At 36.9% G+C, this 22098-nt stretch overlaps 2 protein-coding genes across 8 annotated transcripts in view; both read right to left on the reverse strand.

Annotated features, from left to right (window-relative positions):
* Positions 1 to 4159, reverse strand: part of BCAP29 (B cell receptor associated protein 29) — a 49572-nt gene extending 45413 nt beyond the window's left edge. For 2 of the 3 annotated variants that reach the window (XM_026503447.4, XM_026503456.4), the window contains exons 1-2: positions 4077 to 4159; positions 3509 to 3615 (exon numbers count right to left, since the gene is read on the reverse strand). In XM_026503447.4, the coding sequence (XP_026359232.1) occupies positions 3509 to 3600 (92 nt within the window). In that variant the 5' untranslated portion in view covers positions 3601 to 3615; positions 4077 to 4159. Of the gene's footprint in view, positions 1 to 3508; positions 3616 to 3904; positions 4027 to 4076 lie in introns of those variants that run through there. The other variant, XM_044385755.3, reaches the window with a different exon arrangement.
* Positions 4160 to 6056: 1897 nt separating this feature from the next.
* Positions 6057 to 22097, reverse strand: DUS4L (dihydrouridine synthase 4 like). Of its 5 annotated transcripts, none has more exons than XM_026503493.4 (8): positions 21871 to 22096; positions 21410 to 21501; positions 17213 to 17350; positions 12939 to 13060; positions 9924 to 10041; positions 8759 to 8881; positions 7395 to 7621; positions 6057 to 6675 (listed from the first exon to the last, which is right to left on the reverse strand). In XM_026503493.4, exons 3-8 carry the CDS (start codon positions 17326 to 17328, stop codon positions 6428 to 6430), a joined length of 954 nt encoding a protein of 317 aa, XP_026359278.1. In that variant the 5' UTR covers positions 17329 to 17350; positions 21410 to 21501; positions 21871 to 22096; the 3' UTR covers positions 6057 to 6427. The 5 variants fall into 5 exon arrangements, with proteins under 5 accessions (XP_026359278.1, XP_026359284.1, XP_057160050.1 ...); XM_026503499.4 differs by having other exon boundaries at positions 21134 to 21501; XM_057304067.1 differs by lacking the exon at positions 21410 to 21501.
* Between the last annotated feature and the right edge of the window lies 1 nt (position 22098).

Genomic DNA, 22098 nt, shown 5'->3' on the forward strand with positions numbered 1-22098 from the left:
TTATTTATTTATTTATTTTCACTTTTATTTATTTATTTATTTATTTATTTATTTATTTTTAAATGATTTTTTATTATATTATGTTAGTCACCATACAGTACATCCCCGGTTTCCGATGTAAGGCTCAATGATTCATTAGTTCTGTATAACACCCAGTGCACCATGCAATACGTGCCCTCTTTACTACCCATCACCGGTCTATCCCATTCCCCCACCCCCCTCCCCTCTGAAGTCCTCAGTTTGTTTCTCATAGTCCATAGTCTCTCATGTTTCATTCCCCCTTCTGATTACCCCCCCTTTCTTTATCCCTTTCTTCCCCTACTGATCATCCTAGTTCTTATGTTCCATAGATGAGAGAAATCATATGATAGTTGTCTTTCTCTGCTTGACTTATTTCACTTAGCATTATCTCCTCCAGTGCTGTCCATGTTGTAGCAAATGTTGAGAACTCGTTCTTTCTGATAGCTGAGTAATATTCCATCGTATATATGGACCACAACGAAGGCAGACTCTTAACAACTGAGCCACCCAGGTGCCCCACATAATACACTTCTAACATCTACTCCAAGTAAAAGAATATTTCTATTTTTACCACAAAGGAATTAAAAATATCATTGAGACAGTTTAAACAGCACAAGCGAAGACACAGAGTTAAAGTATGAATTATAAATCACAAAGAATGACAAAGCAATGCACCACACAATTGCACAAACTTTGTACAAGGGCATTTTATTTTTTTTAGAGAGAATGAGAACACACATGTGTGTGTGAGCAGGGGGAGGGGCAGAGGGTGAAGGAGAGAAAGAATCTCAAGCAGTCTTCACACTGGGTGCGGGGCCCAATGTGGGGCTCAACCTAAAGACCCTGAGATACTGACCTGAGCTGAAATCAAGAGTCGAACACTTAACTGACTGAGCCACCCAGGCATCCCAGTACAAGGGCGCATATATATATAAAACAGTTTATATATGCATATATATATAAATTATATATATTTATAATATATATTAAGTAATTAATTATTTTAGCATTTTAAATGAATAACAGATTCATGGAGTCCAAAGGAAACATAAAAGTAATAAGCACCTAAATAAACCTGAAACACTTACAACCTAAAAAAAAGTTTTACTTTAAGATTATGACAGATTATTAACTAATAAGTTTGGGAAATGACCCTAAATAACAACTTGAAGCTGGTGAAGGGAGGGAGAGTAATATAGATGGAGGAGGTCCCTATGCCTCTATGCTTCCAATTCCAGAGATACTATTCAAAATTTACATTACAGAAATTTTAGATTTTTAGAAAGAGAATGTAAGTGGCAATACTTTCACCTAAGTCCCAATGCAAATTCACATTTCAAAGGTCAGTATAAAAGGGAACACAAAAAAACTTCCTACAGGAAATGACTAGCAGTTTCTAGTAATACTCAATTCAAGGAGGAAATGATAATAGCTGTTATATATTGAGTCATTACTGGACTATGGTTCTAAGCACTTTTACATATTTTAGCTCATTTAATCACCACAACCACTACATGAGGTGGGTACTAGTATTACCTCTATTTTACAGATGGGGAAACCAGCCAGAAATGGTAAATAATTTGCCCAAGGTCATACAGTAACATGCAAAGTTGGGACATACACCCAGGCAGCCTGACTTGTAACTATATGTCTTTAACCAATGGGTTATGTGAGTAAATAATAGCCAAATTAAATAAAGAATGAAGCCTTTTCTTTGATGATATGGTGATACATGTATAAAAGATTAAAATATGTGGATACACGCAGTAAGGAATATTATAAATGAATTGTGTGCATATATATGTGTGCATATATATATATATATATATATACACACCATATTTTCTTATGTATGTTTGTACATGAGCCTATATATAATCTGTGTTTACATACACATCTATCAAAGAGCTACTTGAATAGCATAGGAAAAAAAATTATATTTGGCAGGAAGAAAACGATCCATAATCTATGGATCGTTTTCATGCAGAAAATATTAACTGACTATATATATATATATATATATATATATATTTTGCAAAAAAAAAATATATATTTTGCAAATTCTTAAGCCTTATTTATAAATCAGATGTTTATAAGTAACATCTTTCCTTTCCTGAATACAGGACTCTCTTGTTGCAACTACTACCAAAAAGCTAACAGGGCATTATAGAGATTTGAAACAAAACAGGATGAGTAGTAGAGTAGAAAAAGCCCTAGGCTGAAAGCCAGATTCTTGTCTGGAGTCGGCCATGGATCAGCTAGCTCACCTTAGACTACTTAGACTACTGAATGAGTGGGTAGGAAAAAATGATCTCTAATGCTCCTTCCTACAGTATGATTCAATTTTTTTTCTTTAGTAAGGAAGAAGTGATGGCAAAGCTGATAGGCAAGGACAGAAATGAGTAACAATCTAGGTAGGTAAGGAGCACGTTAAGAGATGTAAGGACCACCTGCACCCTGAGCCAAAGCAAAAACTTTCTTAAGTCTCTTCCAGTCATGGGATCTCAATGAATTTATCTCTAGGATCTCATTTATGAAAGATTTTATGTCATGAGCATGAACAAAGGTGTTTCAACATTTTTATTAAAAGTGCATTTCACCATTCATACTATCAACTTCCTGGATCTAAAACTGAACTCCCCAGATGGCAGCTACACCTGGGTGAGCATGGCATAACTACAGAGAAGTTGAATCACTAGGTTGTACACCTGAAACTATGTTACGTTGTGTGTCCACTATTCTAACCGCCACCCCGACAGCCTCCAAACTAAGCAATATGAGGATAATTAGAGGAGTAAAGTGAGTCAAGACTTCAATTTAAATACTTAGTACTGTACTTAAAGACTTTTGAAGGTCTTTACTAAGGAATTAACGCTAATGTATGGTTGTGGTACTTTCCATATTCAGCACATATATATATATTATTAATTCTGTGTATCAAAAAAAGTAGTAAAATTGCCATTAAACATTAATGAAACTATCTTTGGGTTACATAAGAACAACGCCAAAAATCATTTACTGGCTTAACTTTATCCGTTGTTGTTCCACTGCCCCAATGAAACATTTCTGTACCCATGCGTGCTGTTAACATCATTTATCCATTTCCCTTTTTTTAGTTCACTGTTCCAATTCAGGGCAATAAACAAGATTAAGTTTGATGACGACATGTATTAAAAGTATAACCACCACTTTATTGAATCTGTAATCAACAGAACCAAAAGGACTGGGTCCTTTTCCTTTTAGAAGTGACGGGAAATAGCTAATTCGTTTGTATATATAATAAAGTTTTATATAAAGTGATATTTTAATATTATTAGTACCTAAAATTTGTGAGTTTAAAGAGCACATTTTATATAATCAGCATTCAAAACTTTTTAATCTTAAGAAAACTTTCCCCATATCACACTAAACAGTCTAAAGTAGCTCATCATGCTTCCTGTACTTATTTTAATTTAATACTTATTGTAACGATTTGGAGGTTTCCTACCTCTGAGGAGGAATAAAAGGCAGACAGAAGATTAAAATAAGTCCTATTTCAGCATAAAGAAAGGTTGCAACTGCCACCCACTGGAGTGTCATTTTTTCTCTTCACACCTAAATAGAGAAACACTTAGTTTACTTTGCTGCCTTTCAAAGAAAAACTTGGTTAAGGGCCCTGGGGCGCAATGCTTTCGTCCAGGGGACTGGCGGGGTCCGACTTTCCTCTAACCCGAGGCGCCTGGCCGCAACCCCCGGCGGGAGGGGTGGGGCAGGGGTCAAGGGTGGGCCGGGAGGCCCGCGTCTCCACCTCCCGGGCGAGCCCTGCGGAACCGACGAGGCGGCCTGCGCGGCACGGAGGACGTGCTTGCCGGCCACCCTCGCGGCGACAACAACCTAACGCTACCCTCCGCTAACGCCCGCGCCGAGGGGCCCTCCCACTCCGCGAACGCGCCGCAGGCTGGGCCAACTCCCGAGGTTCAACCGCGGAGGGAGAGGCGCGACCCCGCCGCCCCGCTCGGCCTGGCGCTCCTGCCCGCCTCGGGGACCGCAGCTCTCGAGCACCCGCCCGGCCTTACCCCGCCTGCGGCCGGCCCGGCTCCCCGCGCTGCTCCGCGCAAGCCGACGCGCGGGACGTCAGACGCTGCGGCGGGGCAAGGGGGGGAGGGGAGGGGAGCGCCCCGCCCGGGGAGGGGAGCGCCCCGCCCCCCCCCCCCCCCAGCCGACTCGGGCTCCCAAACCGGAACCGCGGGGCCGGAGCCCGCTGAGGTCGCTGGCTGCGTGAGGAGGACGATTGGCAATAATTGTTTTCTAATTGATGGTGGAGTTAGAGGGTGACTCAGACTTTTCGGCCGAATGCTTGGGGTTCCCCAGTCAAGTTCTTCAAGAGCGCCGACTTTAAATTTCTAATAAAGTGTGGTTTGGGTGGGAGGGGCGCGGTTAACCGACTTTTTCTTAAAGAGCTTCGTGGGGTCCACGGATAAGGAATGGCGCAGGGGCGGGAGGGTCCGGTAGGGTGATGCGAATTCAGTGGACCTGTTTGAAAGGCGCTCCTTTCCTGTCTTTTCCTGTTCCCTTTCTTGGGTAGAAACGTTCTTATTGTCCAGAATTGCGCTAGAGTTAAATGGAAGAGGCGGGATTGGTGGTTGTGCAGCATTTTGTTCTTCTGAGAACGTGGAAAAATATGCAGCTTCAAAACCTACTTTTCTGTTCTGTGTGCAGGCTGGGAAGAGACAATACACTCTAGAGAGATGTTTGGGGACTGACTGGGAGAGAAAACTAACTGCGGGTGCATTCCTTCAGTTACTATTTTCCAGGTTTTCGAATTGCGTGACTACACTAATTTTTTTCAATATTGACATCAGAAATGCAAATGACAGTATTATCCTCCTGGACAGAATTATTTTGGGAATATTAAATGATGTAAATTATAGAATATAAAAATACATTTAAGTGCGTGTTTTTTCTTATCACAAATATACTTGATCACACAATGAGAGAAAAAATAATATAAATTACCTATAAGGAAGGTATTTTTTTAAAAAAATCAAACGCATTTAGCACTCTATACTCTTCCACACTGGTTCCTCTGAAAGGCTGTGCACACACCACTAGTATAATTCACTTAAGAGTTAATTTACAAAATAACAATTAGAAATTTTGACTATAGCTACTTGCTTATATACTACTTACATCAAAAGAAAAAGCCAGTTATCTTTAAAAATATGTTAACTGAAAAAGGAAAGTACAGAATGTCCTAAAAAAATATGGCAACATGGTATTTATTTTAAAATGGATTCATTTAATATTGCTAAATACTTGAATTAAGCAGTTTTAGTAACTGTCTCCTTTTTCAGTTTTCATGTTGGTATAAAGACCAATATCTTAACTATGGAACTGTTTTAATAACTGAGATACTTAATTCTTGCAGTGGCACATTCACCAATAACAAAATTCTCTTAGTGTTACTAAGACCATGGAACTTTAAATTAAAATTATCAAAAAAATTAAAATTATTAACTGCTGGGAGGCATAAAAATAATATCATAAATAAATCTCTAAAAACAGGGTATGAAAATTAGGTTTTTAAAATGAAAATCAAATTTCTCTAAGAAATACTCCAAATATATAATCATCTCCATATTAGTTACCAAAATTTTATACATAAAATGTGGGGGACTAAAACTAACTTCATCATTTTAGGTACAGGTGTATTCACCAACCTCTCAATCTTCTAGGATCTAGAAGACTTAAAATGTAACAAAGTTAATGTCATTTAAAGTTTCATGGATCTTGTTTTAAATTATTGAAAACATCACACATAATTAAACTCAGTTACATACAATTTAAAACAAATACCTTGAGGTGTCATTCATGAATTAAGAAGTACCAATTTGATTTTCCAATGTGAATTTTTAATATAAACCCCGAAAGTAATTCTATACAGAATTTCTTGTTCCTTTTCATTTTATATAGAATTGGCATTCATTCTGTCACTTTGCACTTATTTTCACTCAAACGTGCTTCATGTTAACTTATAAATACTATAGGACTCATACTTTTAGTATTAAAGTTTTCTTTATTTAAAAATGTTAAAAACACAATTCCTTTAGGAAAAAAATTCTGAGGTTTTGGGTTTTTTTTTAATCCATAATAGGATTCAGAGCAATATTTGTCAATGGCAGGATGACCAGGATGTTTGACCTTCCTGGCGTCTTCTTTAAAACTAAAATTGCTTCCACCACAGAGATCTGAATCAGAATCTCTGAGGATGGGGTCTAGCACTAACTTTTTAAAATGTTCTCAGGGTATTGTTTTTATGCTAATATGTGAGAGACACTGACTTACAGTAGAAACCAAAATATGACCTTGGGTGGTTTCACTGTAGATTCAAAGCGAAGTAAATATTAAAATAATTTAGGAAGTCCAGTCAACTCCCATAGTGGTCTGTAAGGTAATCTAAGACTGCTGATGTGCTTGACAAAGCATTAAATACTCTTTTTTCCTGCCTTGAAGTGATCTTTTCCATCATGTACATTAAATGTTGATGGAAACACATATACGGAGTTCCAAGTTCAAGGGCAATGTCAACCCAGTCCCAGATGCATTTCAGTGGGGTTTCCTCATATCCAGCAAACATGGCCGGGTTTGCTAAGAGTCCTCTTGCAACCATCACACCTATAAATCAAAGCATATCACATTTGTCCACGCATTAAGAACTCAGCGTGATGAGGTCAAACTTTATGAAACAAACGGAGAATACTGAAAAGTAAAGTATTACAAGGTTTCACAATAACCACATATTAGTCTAACTCAATTACAAAACAATTTGATATGCTTGTAAACCAATAATGTTTAAATGTACTTATAAGAATTGAAAAAATTTTTTTAAGACTTCCACATTAAACAATTAGTCTCTAGGGATTTTTTTAGGGTTAATACAGATTGTCATAAATTGGGTTTGCTTAAGTTTATCTGCATTCTCCCATCTAGCAATACTTATCACAGGCCTTGGTGTACCAATAATTTAAAGGAGTAATAAAGCTGATAGCACTATGTAGTTCCTTTGGCTCCTATGACCACTCTGTGTTCACTAATTCTCATTTCTATTTTACTAAAAGGCTATTTTACTAATAGCTTTCTCACTGGTCACTCACTGGATATGATGGTGGCAGAAAAGTAACTGACCTAATTTACCCCCAATTAAAACAATCCACTGCCCCTAAGTAGAAGAGCTAATACAACCGTAATAAACTGTTTAGCTTAAATCAGTGTAACAGGAAAATATGGCTCCATTTTAAAGACACATAATGAAAAATCGCATTAACATTACTCTCTTACCCCCACTTTTTTTTGCTAATTAAAAGTAAAAAAAACCTCAAGTACTTATCTCTTACCATCTGTCCCAGTAATATGCCACACATTTTCTGCTTCTTTTAAGTTTCTGATGTCTCCATTAGCAATTACAGGTATAGACAGGTTTTCCTTGATTATTTTAATGGCCTGATAGTGAACTGGCTGATGTCTTTCTTCAACAGTTCTTCCATGGACTGTAATCCAAGAAACTCCTGTTGCCTCAGCCTTTCGACAAAGATCTACAGTTCTTGTAAGGTCATCATGGATCCTGCAATTTCAAAATTACATCAGTCAACTTATAGCATACAAAACTTAATGCTAAAATTAATAAGCTAAATAAAATAGTATTTCATCTGATACATTATTCAGTTAGCTTTGCTATATTATCACCACATACCACTATTGGAAAGGTTTTGTTCAGGGGCGCCTGGGTGGCTTGGTCGTTGGGCATCTGCCTTCAGCTAGGGTCATGATCCCAGCGTTCTGGGATCAAGCCCCGAGTCGGGCTCCCTGCTCAGCGGTAAGCTTGCTTCTCTCTCTCGCACTCCCCCTACTTGTGTTCCCTCTCTCACTGCCCCTGTGTCAAATAAATAAATAAAATCTTAAAAAAAAAAAAAAAGGTTTTGTTCAGAGATCAGTTCCCATTTAAGACTTCAAATTTAGCTATTTCACTATTGGCAACAATAGGATGACAAATTTTACCTTACCTAGTGCTTCACCCTTTTGGCTTTGATAACTGAAAAAGTCACCCAAGTAGTGTCATTGAAGAATGGAAAGACAGTATCCTAATATCTGTTGTGTATGCCCCGATCCATGAGTGGGAGAATATAATACATTATCATGAAATATGTTTTTAACCTGTCACCCAAAAACTTATTCCTGGTTTATTTTCTTTTCATTGTGAAATTTTAGTGCAAATATTATTACTATTTTCTACTCTTGGTACCAGGAATGTTTCTCAGTATCATCATCATTTTTTTTTTTTTAAAGTAGACACTAGGCTCAGTGTGAGCCCCATGCAGGACTTGAACTCACGACTCTGAGATCAAGACCTCAGCTGAGCTCAAGAGTTGGATGCTTAACCCAGTGAGCCACCCAGGCAACCCTCTCAGCATTAATTAAGCAGTACATGGAAAAAAACAGAGCATTTCTTTTGCAGGGAAGTTTTTAATAATAAAGAGATGTTTTAATTTCTGATAAAAAATACAAAAATGGAAGTTGTTCTGTTATTTTTTATAAATAAAAATTATGGTACATACTCATTTACTAAATGTCTTGTTTCAACATTTCCATACACTACCAATTTATTAAGGATGGATACCTCCACACTCTTAGACAAAAAGAGTATTTTTTTATTTCCTAAGTAATGTACTATCTTGTCAGTACATTAAAATATTGTCTTTACCTTATTTTAATAGATACTGAAAATCTGGGATTTTCCACTTGATTTCTTACTTGTTTCACCATATCTCGAACAAGCTCTGGCTTGTTTATTAAGCAAGCTCCATAACCTTCTGCCATTGCCCACCTTTATAAAGCAGACACAACAAATGAATTGTAAATAGATGGACGAGGAGATACAATTTTAAAAGCACCGTAACTACATTATTTCTCTACCTTAGTGACCTGGAATGGAATCAGATTTTTATAATTCACAGATCCAACATAAAATGTGGATCAATAGGAGATAAAGGAAAACATGTTCCCAGATCAAAAAGTACTTAGGAGAAATGGTTTTCGTTGGCAAGCGAGAAAATTAAAATTCATTCAACCAAAACAGATTTAGGTATTTGTAATTAATTTCAATTACTCCAGATTTTTAAAATTCCAAATTTGATGTTTATTGTACATAACAAGATGTTTTATTAATCTTAATAGTAGAAAGATATTTTTGGCTTACAGCATTCCAACACCACTAAACAGCTTATTTAACTCTCCTAATGAGTATACAAATATGTCTAATCTGGTTTGGATTATGATGTACTTAAAATCTTGATTTTATTCTTTGGACACATTTTATATTATTGACAGATAATCTAACACGGTGCTAGGAAGGTAGGGATATTAATGTCAAATTAAGCATCTTATCAATACCCAGTTACTTAGACTCAACCAAATAACTGTGGTATAGAAAGAAAAGTAATTATAAGAAGGTATTCTTATAGAGAAAATTAATTAGGAGAAAACAAGTGGAGATTTCTCAAATCATAGAATCATAGTTTCTTGTCTGACATAGCAGCAAAAATTCACTTTAGGGACTGCTATAAATGTTTCAGTCTTCACTAACTACTTAGATCAGGTTCAAGGCAGATCCACACATAAAAATTCTAGTGGTGAAGTAAGACAAAACACTTATCTATACCTTGTTTAGCCATCAGAAAATACCTTTGCATATCTGTTCCTAAATAATCTTTCCTTATTTTTTTCTTGTTTCTTATTCGGAGCCCAACTGCTTTAACTCTATTTTCTTTATTTTTTGATTCTTGGAAAACTGGAGAAATAGTTTACCATGTTCACATAGTTTTTTCTCTAATTTTTTGGAAAATTCTTTCAACTTCTTTAAGCTTTACCTCTGAGGGCAACCACAGTTAATGTCTATTCCATTCGCATAAGGACAGACAATACGAGCAGCATCAGATAAAAGTCTTGCATCATTAGCAGCAAACTGAACAATCAATGGGCAATCACCTGATAAAACGAATAGCTCAACATTAAAATTCACAGAAACACACACACACAATACACTGAACTCTTCATGTTTGTCTGGGATAATGATAACTACTTTCAGCCTAAGAAGTATCTGTTCAAACAGTATAGCATTAAACTAACTTCAAATATTTTAAATTAAAAGTAATTTACATTTAGTGCAAATTCAAACAGTATAAAATTTGATAAAATGAACATTACAACACTCTTGACAAACAGATCCCATTTCCAAAGATGAAAATTAGTTTATTGTATTCCAGAACAATTTATGTATACCTGTAAAATTTAAACAAATGTGAACATCCTACATACATTTCTATGCCTATTGCTTTTTTTCCCCCTTGATATATCTGGGAGCTGTACTCAGACCTATTTTCTTCTTTTTAGTAGCGTATTCTTCTGTATGGATGGACTATACAGTGTACTTCTAGACTGTTTTTCATTTGTGGCTTTTGCAAACAATGCTGTGACGAGAATACTATTACACATATGCTACTCTGAGTATATTCATAGGATAAATTCCCAGGAATGTAACTGCTAGATAGGCATTTAACATTTTGATAGACATCACAAAGTTTTCTTTCAGAAGAGTTTACCAATACAGATACACAATAATACGGACGGCAGTTCTTGTTTCCTCACAACTTATTCTACGTTGTATATCCAACGGCGTATTTTTATTTGTGGGTTCTCTCTCCATATTCTTTGCCGATTTTTCTATGTGTCATTCTTCTTTTAATTGTTCTTTATTATTTTTAAAAGTTTTATCTATAAAACAAATTAGCTCTGGTATCGTAAATGTGTGTGTGTGTGTATACATATTTTAAAGATTTTATTTGAGAGAGAGAGAGAGAGACAGAATGAGCAGGGGGAGGGGCAGAAGGACAAGCAGACTCCCCACTGGGCGTGGAGCCTGATGTGAGGCTCGATCCCAGAACCCTGAGATCATGACCTGAGCCCAAGTCAGATGCTTAACCAACTTAGCCATCCAGGTGCCGCTCTATCGTAAATATTACATTTTTTCCAGGTTTTGGTTTGTCTTGAGTACATGTGTGCTCCTTTCTTACATATAAAAGTCTACATTTTAATATAGCAAATGTGTCAGATACTTCCTAGGTTTTAAGGACATAAATTTCCCATCTTTCTTTGGGTTAGTGTTATAAACTCTGGAGAGATGTATTTTAATTTTTCTAAAGTTCTTTTGAGGACTACCTGTATGAGATTCACTAGGTGTTTGCCAAAATGCATCATCCCAGTTTCACTGATTCAGGATTTCTTTTTTATTTTTATTTTCTTTCTTTTCTTTTTTCTTCTTTCTTTCTTTCTTTCTTTCTTTCTTTTCTTTTCTTTTCTTTTCTTTCTTTCTTTGATTCAGAATTTCTATGGCAATCCATTGCTTTATAGGACTAACATGGGACAGGAGAATTTGCTTTTCCCTGAGGATATAGGATGTTTTTCCCTTTATAACTCAAAGAGTTACAGAGTTTCAATTTAATAACCATTTATTGGTCTAATATATTTTCAACAAAGGGCTAGAAGCTAAGGATACAAAGCAATACTAGGTAATTCCAGACTTCAAGGAGCCCATAGTCTCGTGAATGAGAGACAGGCATACAAAGAGGATATTATAATACAGTAGGATTAAGTCCAACAAAAAGCCCATGAGAGAGGACAACAGTGGAGGGTGATCAGGTAAACTCCCTGGCCCCAAACTTTGAGAGCTGGATTAAGAAGCATGCAGTGTCGTTTGCCAGAGAGATATGGATCTGGGGGACAGGCATAGCTGAGGAAAGGATATTCTAGGTTGAGAAGGATGAGAGGATGGGGCATTTTCAGGAACTTAAGTAAGTTAGTATTATTAAAGAATAAAGTTGGTGGAGGGTGGGTAGCTCAGTTGGTTAGGCCTCTGACTCTTGGTTTCCACTCAGGTCATCTCATGGGTCATGGGATGGAGCCCCGTTACAGGCTCTGTGCTCAGTGGGGAGTCTGCTTGGAAGATTCTTTCTCTCTGCCCCTTCCCCCACTAGCATGTGCACATGCACTTTCTCTCTCTCTTTCAAAATAAATAAATCTTAAAAAAAAAAAGAATAAAGTTGGTGAGCTGTGGAGAGAAACTAACAGAAGACAAAGCTGCAAAAGATATACTCAGAGGCTGGATCATGAGGAACATTATAGATTATTCACAGGTATTGGAATTTTTTTTTAAGTAATCTCTTCACCTAACCTGGGGCTCGAACTCACCACCCTGAGGTCAAGTGTCACATGCTTTACTGACTGAGCCAGCCAAGTACCCTGACAGGTACTGGAATTTTACTCTTTAGGTCACTGGTTCTCAATCTTTAGCAAGCCCAGAATCACCCGGAGGGCTTTTTTAAAACAGATTGCTGGACAACATACCCAGAGTTTCTGATTCAGTGGGCCTGGGGCAGAGCTGGGAACATTCCATTTTGAACAAGTTTCCAGATGATGCTGATGCTCCTGGTCTGGGGTTTCACCCTTTGAGAACCACTGCTTTAGGCCATGAGCAGTCCAAGATGGATTTTAAACAGGGAAGAGATGTGATCAAATTTACATTTTACAAAGGTTCCTTTGGGCTATTTGTGGGATGGTTTGGAATGGGGCAAGACTGGAGGCAGTGAGATAGGAACCTAATAGCTCATATGACAGGATGGGGCCCTAAGGAAGGCTGACCTCATGCTTAGATATATCATCCATAGTTTACAAAGCACTGAATAAGAACATACTTAAAAACTTATTAAAAACATAAAAAACTAAAAGATTTAAAAATTAAATCTCTGAACTGTGTTGTTCCTGATTAGACAAGAATTTTTTTTTTTTTTTAAGTTTTACAAAATCAGCAAACTCTGGGTTTCACATACCTTGGTTTGTAGTAAATTCACTGTCTCGAGCTTTTATAGATCTGACAAAATCAGCAGCAACTATCATTGGTGTATAGCACAGATCACAACTGTACTTTCTTACTAATGTTCTAAAAGCCAACCTGCAAGCATATAAAACTTTAATTAGGCATTTAAAAAACACCACAATCAAAAGTACTTCCAAATTTAATTTATTTATTAAGTATTTACTAGAGGAACGTTCTACCTTTGAGAGGCTAGAGTACATGTACTTTTCCCTATTCTGGCTGTTAGAAAAGAAAAAAACAAGCCCAAATTGGAGTCATTTGCCCCTCCGTGACCACAAACCAAGACTTAATTACCGTTTCAACCTATCCCAGGAACATGACCTTTAAAAGGTCAATCTGAAATTTCTTGAACAGCAATAGTAAAGTAATCTGCAGGATAAAAAGTCCCTGTTGTTGCCATTCCCACCAAAAGATATCCGGGCCTGAACCAATCCTCCACTTTTGCTAATAACTTCTTGTTCCACCCTCCTTTCTGTAAAAACCTCCCATTTTGTACAACTCCATGGTGCATCTTTCTACTTGCCAGGTGGGATGCTATGCGATTCATGAACTGCTTAATAAAGCCAGTAAGATCTTCACGTTTACTCAGTTGAATTTTGTTTTCTTTAACACTGCTCAATATATTATATATAAAACAAACATAAGAAAACTCTGAAAGGTGGAGAGAAGAGAGCAGAAAGGCTAGTCACCAGGGACCTGAGTTCCCTGGGTTTCCTTTTAGCCTCAAATATCCCAGATTTGGACCTGAAGAAGCTGGCAACCCGGAAATACCAATGAGTGCAGACAAAAAGAGCCCCAACACAAGTCAGCTCTCTCTGACCAAAGGACTAGGAAAGGGGAAGCCTAGCAAGACAGAACAATTTTAAATAGTGGCTCTACTCCAGCCAAACACCAGAGACAAAACTGTGGCCCAACCTCCAGAAGCTAAGGTTGAGCAGGGAGCTTAGACTTCTACCTTTCCAAGGCCGAAAAAAAGTTCTCTAATCTCTCTTCATAGTGGTGTCAGAGAAGGCCAGGTAGGGAGCTGGGACTTTAATACTTGCTGGCCAGTAACTTTAATACTTTCTCCCTTCCCACTGTTAAGCAGTATCAAGGGATGCTTAGTGAAAGGCCAGGACTTTTAGTAGAGCCCAGCAGGTACCAGGTCAACCCCTCCATGGCTTATCCCCAGCTCAGCAGTAATGAGGAGCCCCCTGCCCCCAGAGTGTCAAAGGAGACCAAACAGGAAACCTGGACTTCTACCTCCACCTCATATTAATGAGGTAGTGCTTTCTCATTCCTCGCCTGCTATAGGGACAGAAGAAAAAAAGTTAAAATGGAAGGTTCTATATTCAGAATCAATCAATATAATCCACTCTATTAAAAGGCTAAAAGAAAAATCACTTAATTGTATCAATCAATGCAGAAAAAGCATTTGACAAGATAATGTTCATTCATGATAAAAAAAAAAAACCCTCAAGAAAACAGGAATAGGGAGGAACTTTCTCCACTTGATAAAGAGTATCCACAAAAAACTCCTACACCTAACACACAGGTAAAAAAAAGAACATATTCCTCCTAGATCAAGAACAAGGCAAAAATGCTCGTTCTCGTCATTCTTATTTAACACAATGCTGGAACTTCTAGTCAGTGTATAAAAAAGAAATAAAAGGCATATGACGGAAAGGAAAAAATAAAACTGTCCCTATATGTAGATGAGATGATTGTCTACATAAATAATCCCAAGGAATTTATTTTAAAAACCCTCCAATAAGGAAGTTCAGTAAGATTACAGGATACAAAATCAACATAAAAAATCAATTTATTTCTATATACCAACAGTGAATACATGAACACTGAAATTAATAGTATAAAACTATTTACAATTGCTACAAAAAAAAAGAGAAAAATAATCAGGTGTCTTACAAAACATGTATAGCACTTAATGTGCAGAAAATCACACAAAACAATGATGAAAAAATCAAAGATCTAAACAAATGGGAAAGATAACTATGTTCATGAGTTGGGAGACTCAGTGCAGAAAGGAATTCAATTCTCCTCAACTTGATATACATATTTAGCACAATTCTTCTGAAAATTCCAGCAAGATATTTTGTAAAAAAGACAAGATCATATCAAAATTATTGAGAAAGGCAAAGGAACTAGATTAGCTAAAACAATATTGAGAAAGAAAAATAAAGTGAGAAGAATTAGTCTACCCAATTTAAAGACTTATTCTATAGCTACAGTAATCAAGATTGTGTAGTACTAGTGGGGAGACAGACACATAGATCAATAGAGCAGAATAGGGAATGCAGGTAAAAGAGCCACACAAACATGCCCAAATGATTTTTGATAAGGATGCAAAAGAAATTCAATACTGGAAAGACAGCCTTGCAGCAAATGTACTGTAGTAATTAGACATCCACAGGCAAAACAACACAAAACCAAAAAAACTCCTTCAACCTAAGCCTCACATTAATACAAAAATTAACTATGGACTTAAATGTAAAACAAAAAATCAAGAAAGGAGAAAAACTTTAGGATTAAGAGCTACACAAAGTTCTCGTACATTTGACATCAAAAGCACAATTTACAAATACTGATAAATTAGATTTCATCATTAAATAAAAAGCTTTTGCTCTGCAAAAGACCCTGTTAAGAGGATGAAAAGATACGCTACGTTCTGGGAGAACATATTTGCAAATCACATATCTGACAAAGGAATAGTATCCAGAATATATAGAGAACTCTCAGAACTCAGTAGTAAAGAAATACTCAACAAAAAAAACTGATTAAAAAATGGGCAAAGGGCTTCAGTTGACATTTCTTCAAAGATACACACATAGCCAATAAGCACATGAAAAGATGCTAAGCATCATTAGGGACCTACAAAACCACAATGAGATGCCACTTTACATCATTAGGATGCTAATTAGGATTAGTAAAAGCAAATAACAATATGCTAAGTATCGGTGAGGACGGTGAGGAACTGGAACTCTTGTACACTGCTGGTGGGAATGAAAAAATGGAAAACAATATGGCGGTTCCTCAAAAAACTAAAAACAGAATTGCCATATGATCCAGCACTCACTTCTGGGCATATATCCAAAAGCATTGAAAGACATATTTATACATCCATGTTCACAGCAGTATTATTTGCAATAGCCAAAAGATGGAAGCAACCCAAGTGTCCATAAATGAATAAACAAAATGTAGTACATATATACAAATGGAATATCATTCAGCCTTTAAAAAAGAAGGAAATTCTGATACATGCTATGACATGGATGAACCTTAAGGATATTATGCTAAGTGAAATGAGCCGGTCTCAAAAAAAAACAACCATTATGTAATTCCACTTACATGAGGTACCTAGAGTAGTCAAGTTCAAAGAATGAGAGAGTAGAATGATGACTGTCAGGGGGTGCAGGGTTAGCAGAATGGGGAGCTATTGTTTAATACATGTAGAGTCCCAGTTTTGTAAAACAAAAAGTTTTAGAGATTAGATGTATAGCAATGTGAAAGCATTTAATACGACTGAACGGTACACTGACAAATGCTTAAAATGCCTGAGCTGTACTTTACCACAACTGAAAAATTTTAAAAAACCAACTCAACAGTAAAAAAGTAATCTAATTAGAATACTGGCAAGAGACATAAACATTTCTTCAACAATATACAAGTGGCAAATAAATACATGAAAACATTTTCAACTTCGCTAGCTATAAAGGAAATGGATATTAAAATCATAATGAGGTATCACTACACACCTATCAGATGGCTAAAATAAAAAACATATTATCAAAAGTTGGTGAGGATGAGGAGAAACTAGATCCCTCATACTCTATTGGTGGAGGTGTGAAAGAGTACAGGCACTCCGGAAAATTTGACAGTTTCTTAAAAACCTAAACATATAGTTACCACATGACGTAGCAATTACAGTCCCAGGGAACTGTCCCAGACACATGAAGACTTACAGTCAAACAAAAACCTGTGCATGAATGTTTACATTTACTTAGTATCTTTTATTTAATATCCTCTGTATCTTTATAGGTGGGGGTTACGACCAGTATCTTTTTCTATAGATATAAAAAGTGAAGTTTGAAGGGGATGCAGACAAACAGTAACACCAGCACACAAGCCTAGATCATGATCCCAAAGCTAGGTGTCTGATGATCCCGTACGGTCGTCAGAGCATAAAAAAGAAATCGCGTCTTAGCTCATTAACCATTTACTAATACTTACTTTGAATATCGAACCATTGGGGCACAGACCTTTACCAGCTGCCCAGAATGAAGCATTTCTATTGGATCTTTTTTTCTTTCTTGACATATTGTGGTTCGTATGCAGTCACTCTTCATGAATACAGAATTTGTTTCAAATCTGACAAAGACAGTTTGCATTGAGAAAAATTACTTTCATTAGATGAATTCCCATCATTCTAACAATTTCAGTTCTTATGAATATATATATATTTGTCAGGCTTGTGGGCTCAAGAATCTTTTTAGCTTCTTTTCACAGAATCAAATAGGATACTACAGAATCCTGTCTCTATAAGTCACTGACAGTTTTTAGTACACTGTGAAATCATCACGTTTATATATTCGGTAAAATTATGCTTGTTCGTGTCAAACACTAACAGTTTCAAATTCTATACTTAACTCACTAAAGTAACATTTCCTGCTCAAATTAATAAATGCTCAAAATGTGGAAAACTACAAATTTTTTTTTCCTTAGAATACCATGGTTTCTCATGTTACGTTTAAAATTTTCATGTTACTTTGTTTGGTACTGATAAACCAGAAAATTTGATTCGAGTAATTTCATATATAAGACTGTGTATGTCTGGCACTTTGAAATACCCTTTTATATGCAGGAAAGCTAAATGGGATTAATTGAACAACTCTAAGTAATCAGCATTTCAAAAGATTTACTGGTCTATTTCATGCTTATTCTTATTCACAATTTCTATTCTTTGTATCTGAATCAGAAGGCAAACAAACTTTTAAAAAACTATCACTTTTATACCCAAAGAGGTACAAATGATTACAGTTCATAAGTGTTTTTAAATTTGTTATACCTAAAATCCTGTCATTTCATAGTGTTAGCTGCTTTCCACATTCCAATGTTTGGCTTTAATAACTTACCAACAGATATGGGCAAACTTTAGGAAGGTCTAATTGCTCAACATGCAACTTTTTGTTTAGCTAATCCAGAAAGTACTATTATAATCTAAATATAAACCAATAATTTCAACTTCTTTAGGTATAATGTACAATTGAAATAAGCTAGTTTTACTGACTAATGCTTGGTCTGACTTTCACCTCTTTTTTATTTATTTTTAAAGGTTTTATTTATTTATTTATTTATTTATTTATTTATTTATTTGAGAGAGGGGGGGAAGGAACAGGGGGAGGAGAAGAGGGAGAGGGATGGTCAGACTCCATGCTGAGCACAGAACTTGATGCCAGGCTCTATCTCAGGACCCTGAGATCATGACCTGAGCTGAAATCAAGAGTTGGATGTTTAACTGACTGAGCCACCCAGGAGCCTCTTACCTTTTTTCAAAGTAAAAATTTATGATTAGAACAATGTAAGCCCACATACATAGGTAAAACATAAGCAAGAGAAAGTTCCTTTCATGAGTCAAGGCTTTTTTTCTCTCTTGCCTTTTGCATCCTGATTATGCCACCTCTATACACTCAAGTCAGAAACCAGGGGTTTGTCCTCTACTTCTCCATCTCATTCAAGTGTGTCAAGCAAGTAGTACCTTTAATTAAATCTTGAGCAAATCTTCATTGCCCTATTCTGTGTACTTATAATCCCCCATCTTGATGACTCTGACAGTCTTCTCTGAATTCCAAAGAGTTGATCTTACTTACCCACTACACCCTAGGCTCTCCTGTTATCATGTGCACTTGCAATTACTTTATAAAGTTTAATAATAACACGTCTGTTTCTTCTTGAGTTTTTGAGGGCATGGACGTGTATTTAATCATTGAACAAATATTAAGGTCCTGCTACGTGTTGGGAATACAGGTGGAAATACCTTTCTTGTGTCTTTAAAAATCTATTAGAGGTAGACGTACACAAAATGGTAGTTCTACTACGTACACTTACACACAATTTAACTGTTGTGGAAATAATTATCTAGAGAAATGAGGGAAGTCATCAACAGTGGAGGAGGGAAAGCTTGAGCTGACATATGCGGGAGATGGGGAACTGTCCTGTTACAGGGAGCAACACATATAAAACCATAGATGCTTGAAAATGTTTGATGAAATAAACCTTAAGAGTGAACCATTCATTAGTAGTCCCATGGTATCTGAGCAATTCAGAAGAGGGAGTAAGAAGGCCTAGATAATCATGGACCTTATATTCCACGTTAGTGATTTTTAGATTTTAAACTGTAGGGCCTTGGTTCTTAACCATTTTTCCACCTTTATGGGTGGTTTTTCATATGCACCCAACATGTAAATATGTGCATATGACATACTTTCATACATAGCCAATTTTTGTAAAGGCTGTATGTTCTCTCCTCGTATATTTGTAAATGAAACATTTTAGCAGGAAAATGACATGATCAGATTTCTGATTTAGAAAGATTTCACTGAAGGGGGTACAACTTTTGGCAAAATATCAAAGGAGGCTATTGTAGTAAACCAGTCCAATGCATAATGAGTGTCTGACCTGGGTCGCTAGGAATAAGAAAAGAGAACACACTTAGGAGCTATTTAGAAATAAACTGGCAAGATATTTAGGTGGTGGAAATCATTTCAGAACAGTGCATGTTTTATAGTATGAGGTATATAGGATGATGTATATAGTATGTATATAGTGTATGTATATAGCATATAATATGTATATATGTACGTAGTATAATATACTTATATAGTATATATGTATGTAGTATATAAGTATATGGTATGAGGTATATAGGATGATGTATATACTTTGGCTTTAGAGGCTAGGTGGATGGCAATTCCAATCAATGAGATAGAAAATGAGGAGGAATAGGTTTTAGCAGGGAAACATGAGTTCATATTTGGGCACACTGAATTTGAGGTGCTCATAGGATTTCCAGATGGTGATGCCTCACAACTGCTTATATAGATATGGTGCTCAGGAAAAAGCTAGACATATAGACTGAGAGTCTTTATCCTTTAGGTAATAAGTTGAAACTAAAAACATGGACAAAACACTTAAGGATGCCATATTTTGCAAGAATCCTTAGAAGCACCAACATTTAAGTGAAAGACAAAGAATAATGCAAATGAGACTGAGAGATGAATTCTGGAGCTGAGAAGAATAAACCTGAAGAGTGATATTCAAAAACTGAAAAGAGGGGAGAATATCAAGGAAGGCAGGGATAAGCAACTTAAACATCACAGAAAAGTTAAGTAAGGAAAAGACTAAAAAGCATCTAATAGCAACTAGGTCATCAGCAACTTTAGCAAGAACAATTTCACTCTTATTCATTCTTGTAATTTCAGTACATGGCACAAAGGCCTCCCTCAATATGTATTTGCTTAATGAATAAATCAGTAGTTTTCAATCTTGGTTGTACATTAGAATAATCTGGGGAGCTTTTAAGAATCAGGATGCTCAAACCATACCCCAGAACAATTAAATGTGAATCTCTGGGCTGAGGATGCAGGTATCAGTGGGGTGTTTTTTTTTTTAAAAGCTCTCCAGGTGATTTCAATGTGTAGTTAAGCTTAATAAACAAATCCATAAACTGCAAAGCACCTGGTAAATTGTTTGTTTACATGGGTTTCTGTCTTATGAGCTCCTTTGGAACAAGATAAGAATTGAGTCTAATTTGTAAACTGGTGCTGGTGTGTATATTTGGGGCTCAAATCTCTTCACTAAATGAACACGTATTATGCAACTTTTCTAGAATCTTCCAATGTAAAAGCCAAGAAAAGAAAAAGAACCCATATTTCAAAGATGATAGTTATTCATCAACCTTAAAGAATTAGTAAAAAGTTTGTGTATTATGGATAATGAAATCTAATGTCAGTCTGAGCACGCTGCCCTGAACAATTCATGTGACTCATTCAGAACAATTCTACTCAGGCCGTGATTGAGACCAAAAACACTAGGGGAAAACCCGAGACAAAGTCAAGAGAAAGCATAAGGCAGTGTATCAAAAGACATGCTTACCTTAATGGTTATGAGTATCAAATGCACAAAGTATTATTATAGCACCTTGTTGAAATACTGTTAGCAAAATCGAGAGAACTGTGCAGCTCCGGCATCGGGAAAAACTGGTTCTCGGTGTACAGGGGACGTTATATTACAGATTTTTTTTTTTTAATGTAGGAATGCTTAACCTTCTTGAACAAGAGTGGTTAACCTGTTAAATTATCAATATTCATCTTGGGAGAAATCTAAGTGAATAACGCATTTGTATTAGTGGAGAAGATAACGGGAACTAACTTGATTTGACAGCTTCAATACTGCTAGTTGAGATATGGAAAAATCCATCAGTTTGTAATAGGAAAAAGTTTGGCATCACTCGTAGCACGTGGCTGAAAAAGAGAGGAAGAGGCAGAAAAAGCTTAAGGTTAAGGGAGGGCAGAGACTCTGTCCACTTGTCTTTTCCTGGTTCAGTCTTCCATCTTCACCAACCTTCGGTTCTCCCTAACTCTGCCTTTACTATTCTTTCCGGCAACTTTCCTTCCCAAGCTTTCCCCGCCAGCCTTTAACCCAGGACTGTTAGCCAAGGCGTGTGACATATAAGGCTGGGGAATTACTAACTTTCCCCAGCTGTGTTTGTGGAGCGCAAGCGAAGCTCCCAGAAACCTCCGCTCTGCTGTCCAGCCTCCACCGAGAGGCCCCTGTTCTCAGATTAAATACTTGCACAGAAATAAGCGCCAAGGCCAGGTTCCCGCGCCCACCTTCTCTTCAACCGGGGAACGACGCCAGCGCGACAGGACACCGCGCACCGCGCCAACGCCGCGGCCTCGGCTTTTTCCGCGAGGCAGGCCTTGGGCGCTTGCCAGGTCCGGGACCCACGGTGCTCTCAACCAGGATTCGTCCAGGTGCAGCCGCTTAGCTGATTCTCCAGACGGGCCGCGGGCCGCGTGCAGGGCGAAGCGGGCGGCGCCGGCATTGTGCGTCACCAC

Source organism: Ursus arctos, unplaced genomic scaffold (assembly GCF_023065955.2).
Source record: "Ursus arctos isolate Adak ecotype North America unplaced genomic scaffold, UrsArc2.0 scaffold_3, whole genome shotgun sequence".
Taxonomy (NCBI): domain Eukaryota; kingdom Metazoa; phylum Chordata; class Mammalia; order Carnivora; family Ursidae; genus Ursus; species Ursus arctos.

Bases quoted from the DNA above. Each gene is read 5' to 3' on its own strand.
- DUS4L (XM_057304067.1), bottom strand. From the start codon at position 17,328: ATGAAGAGTGACTGCATACGAACCACAATATGTCAAGAAAGAAAAAAA. The intron at 10,042-12,938 runs GTATGTGAAACC...TCGTTTTATCAG, and splicing joins TGAATTTACTACAAACCAAG to GTGATTGCCCATTGATTGTT. The intron at 6,676-7,394 runs GTAAGAGATAAG...TTTGATTTATAG, and splicing joins GCATATTACTGGGACAGATG to GTGTGATGGTTGCAAGAGGA.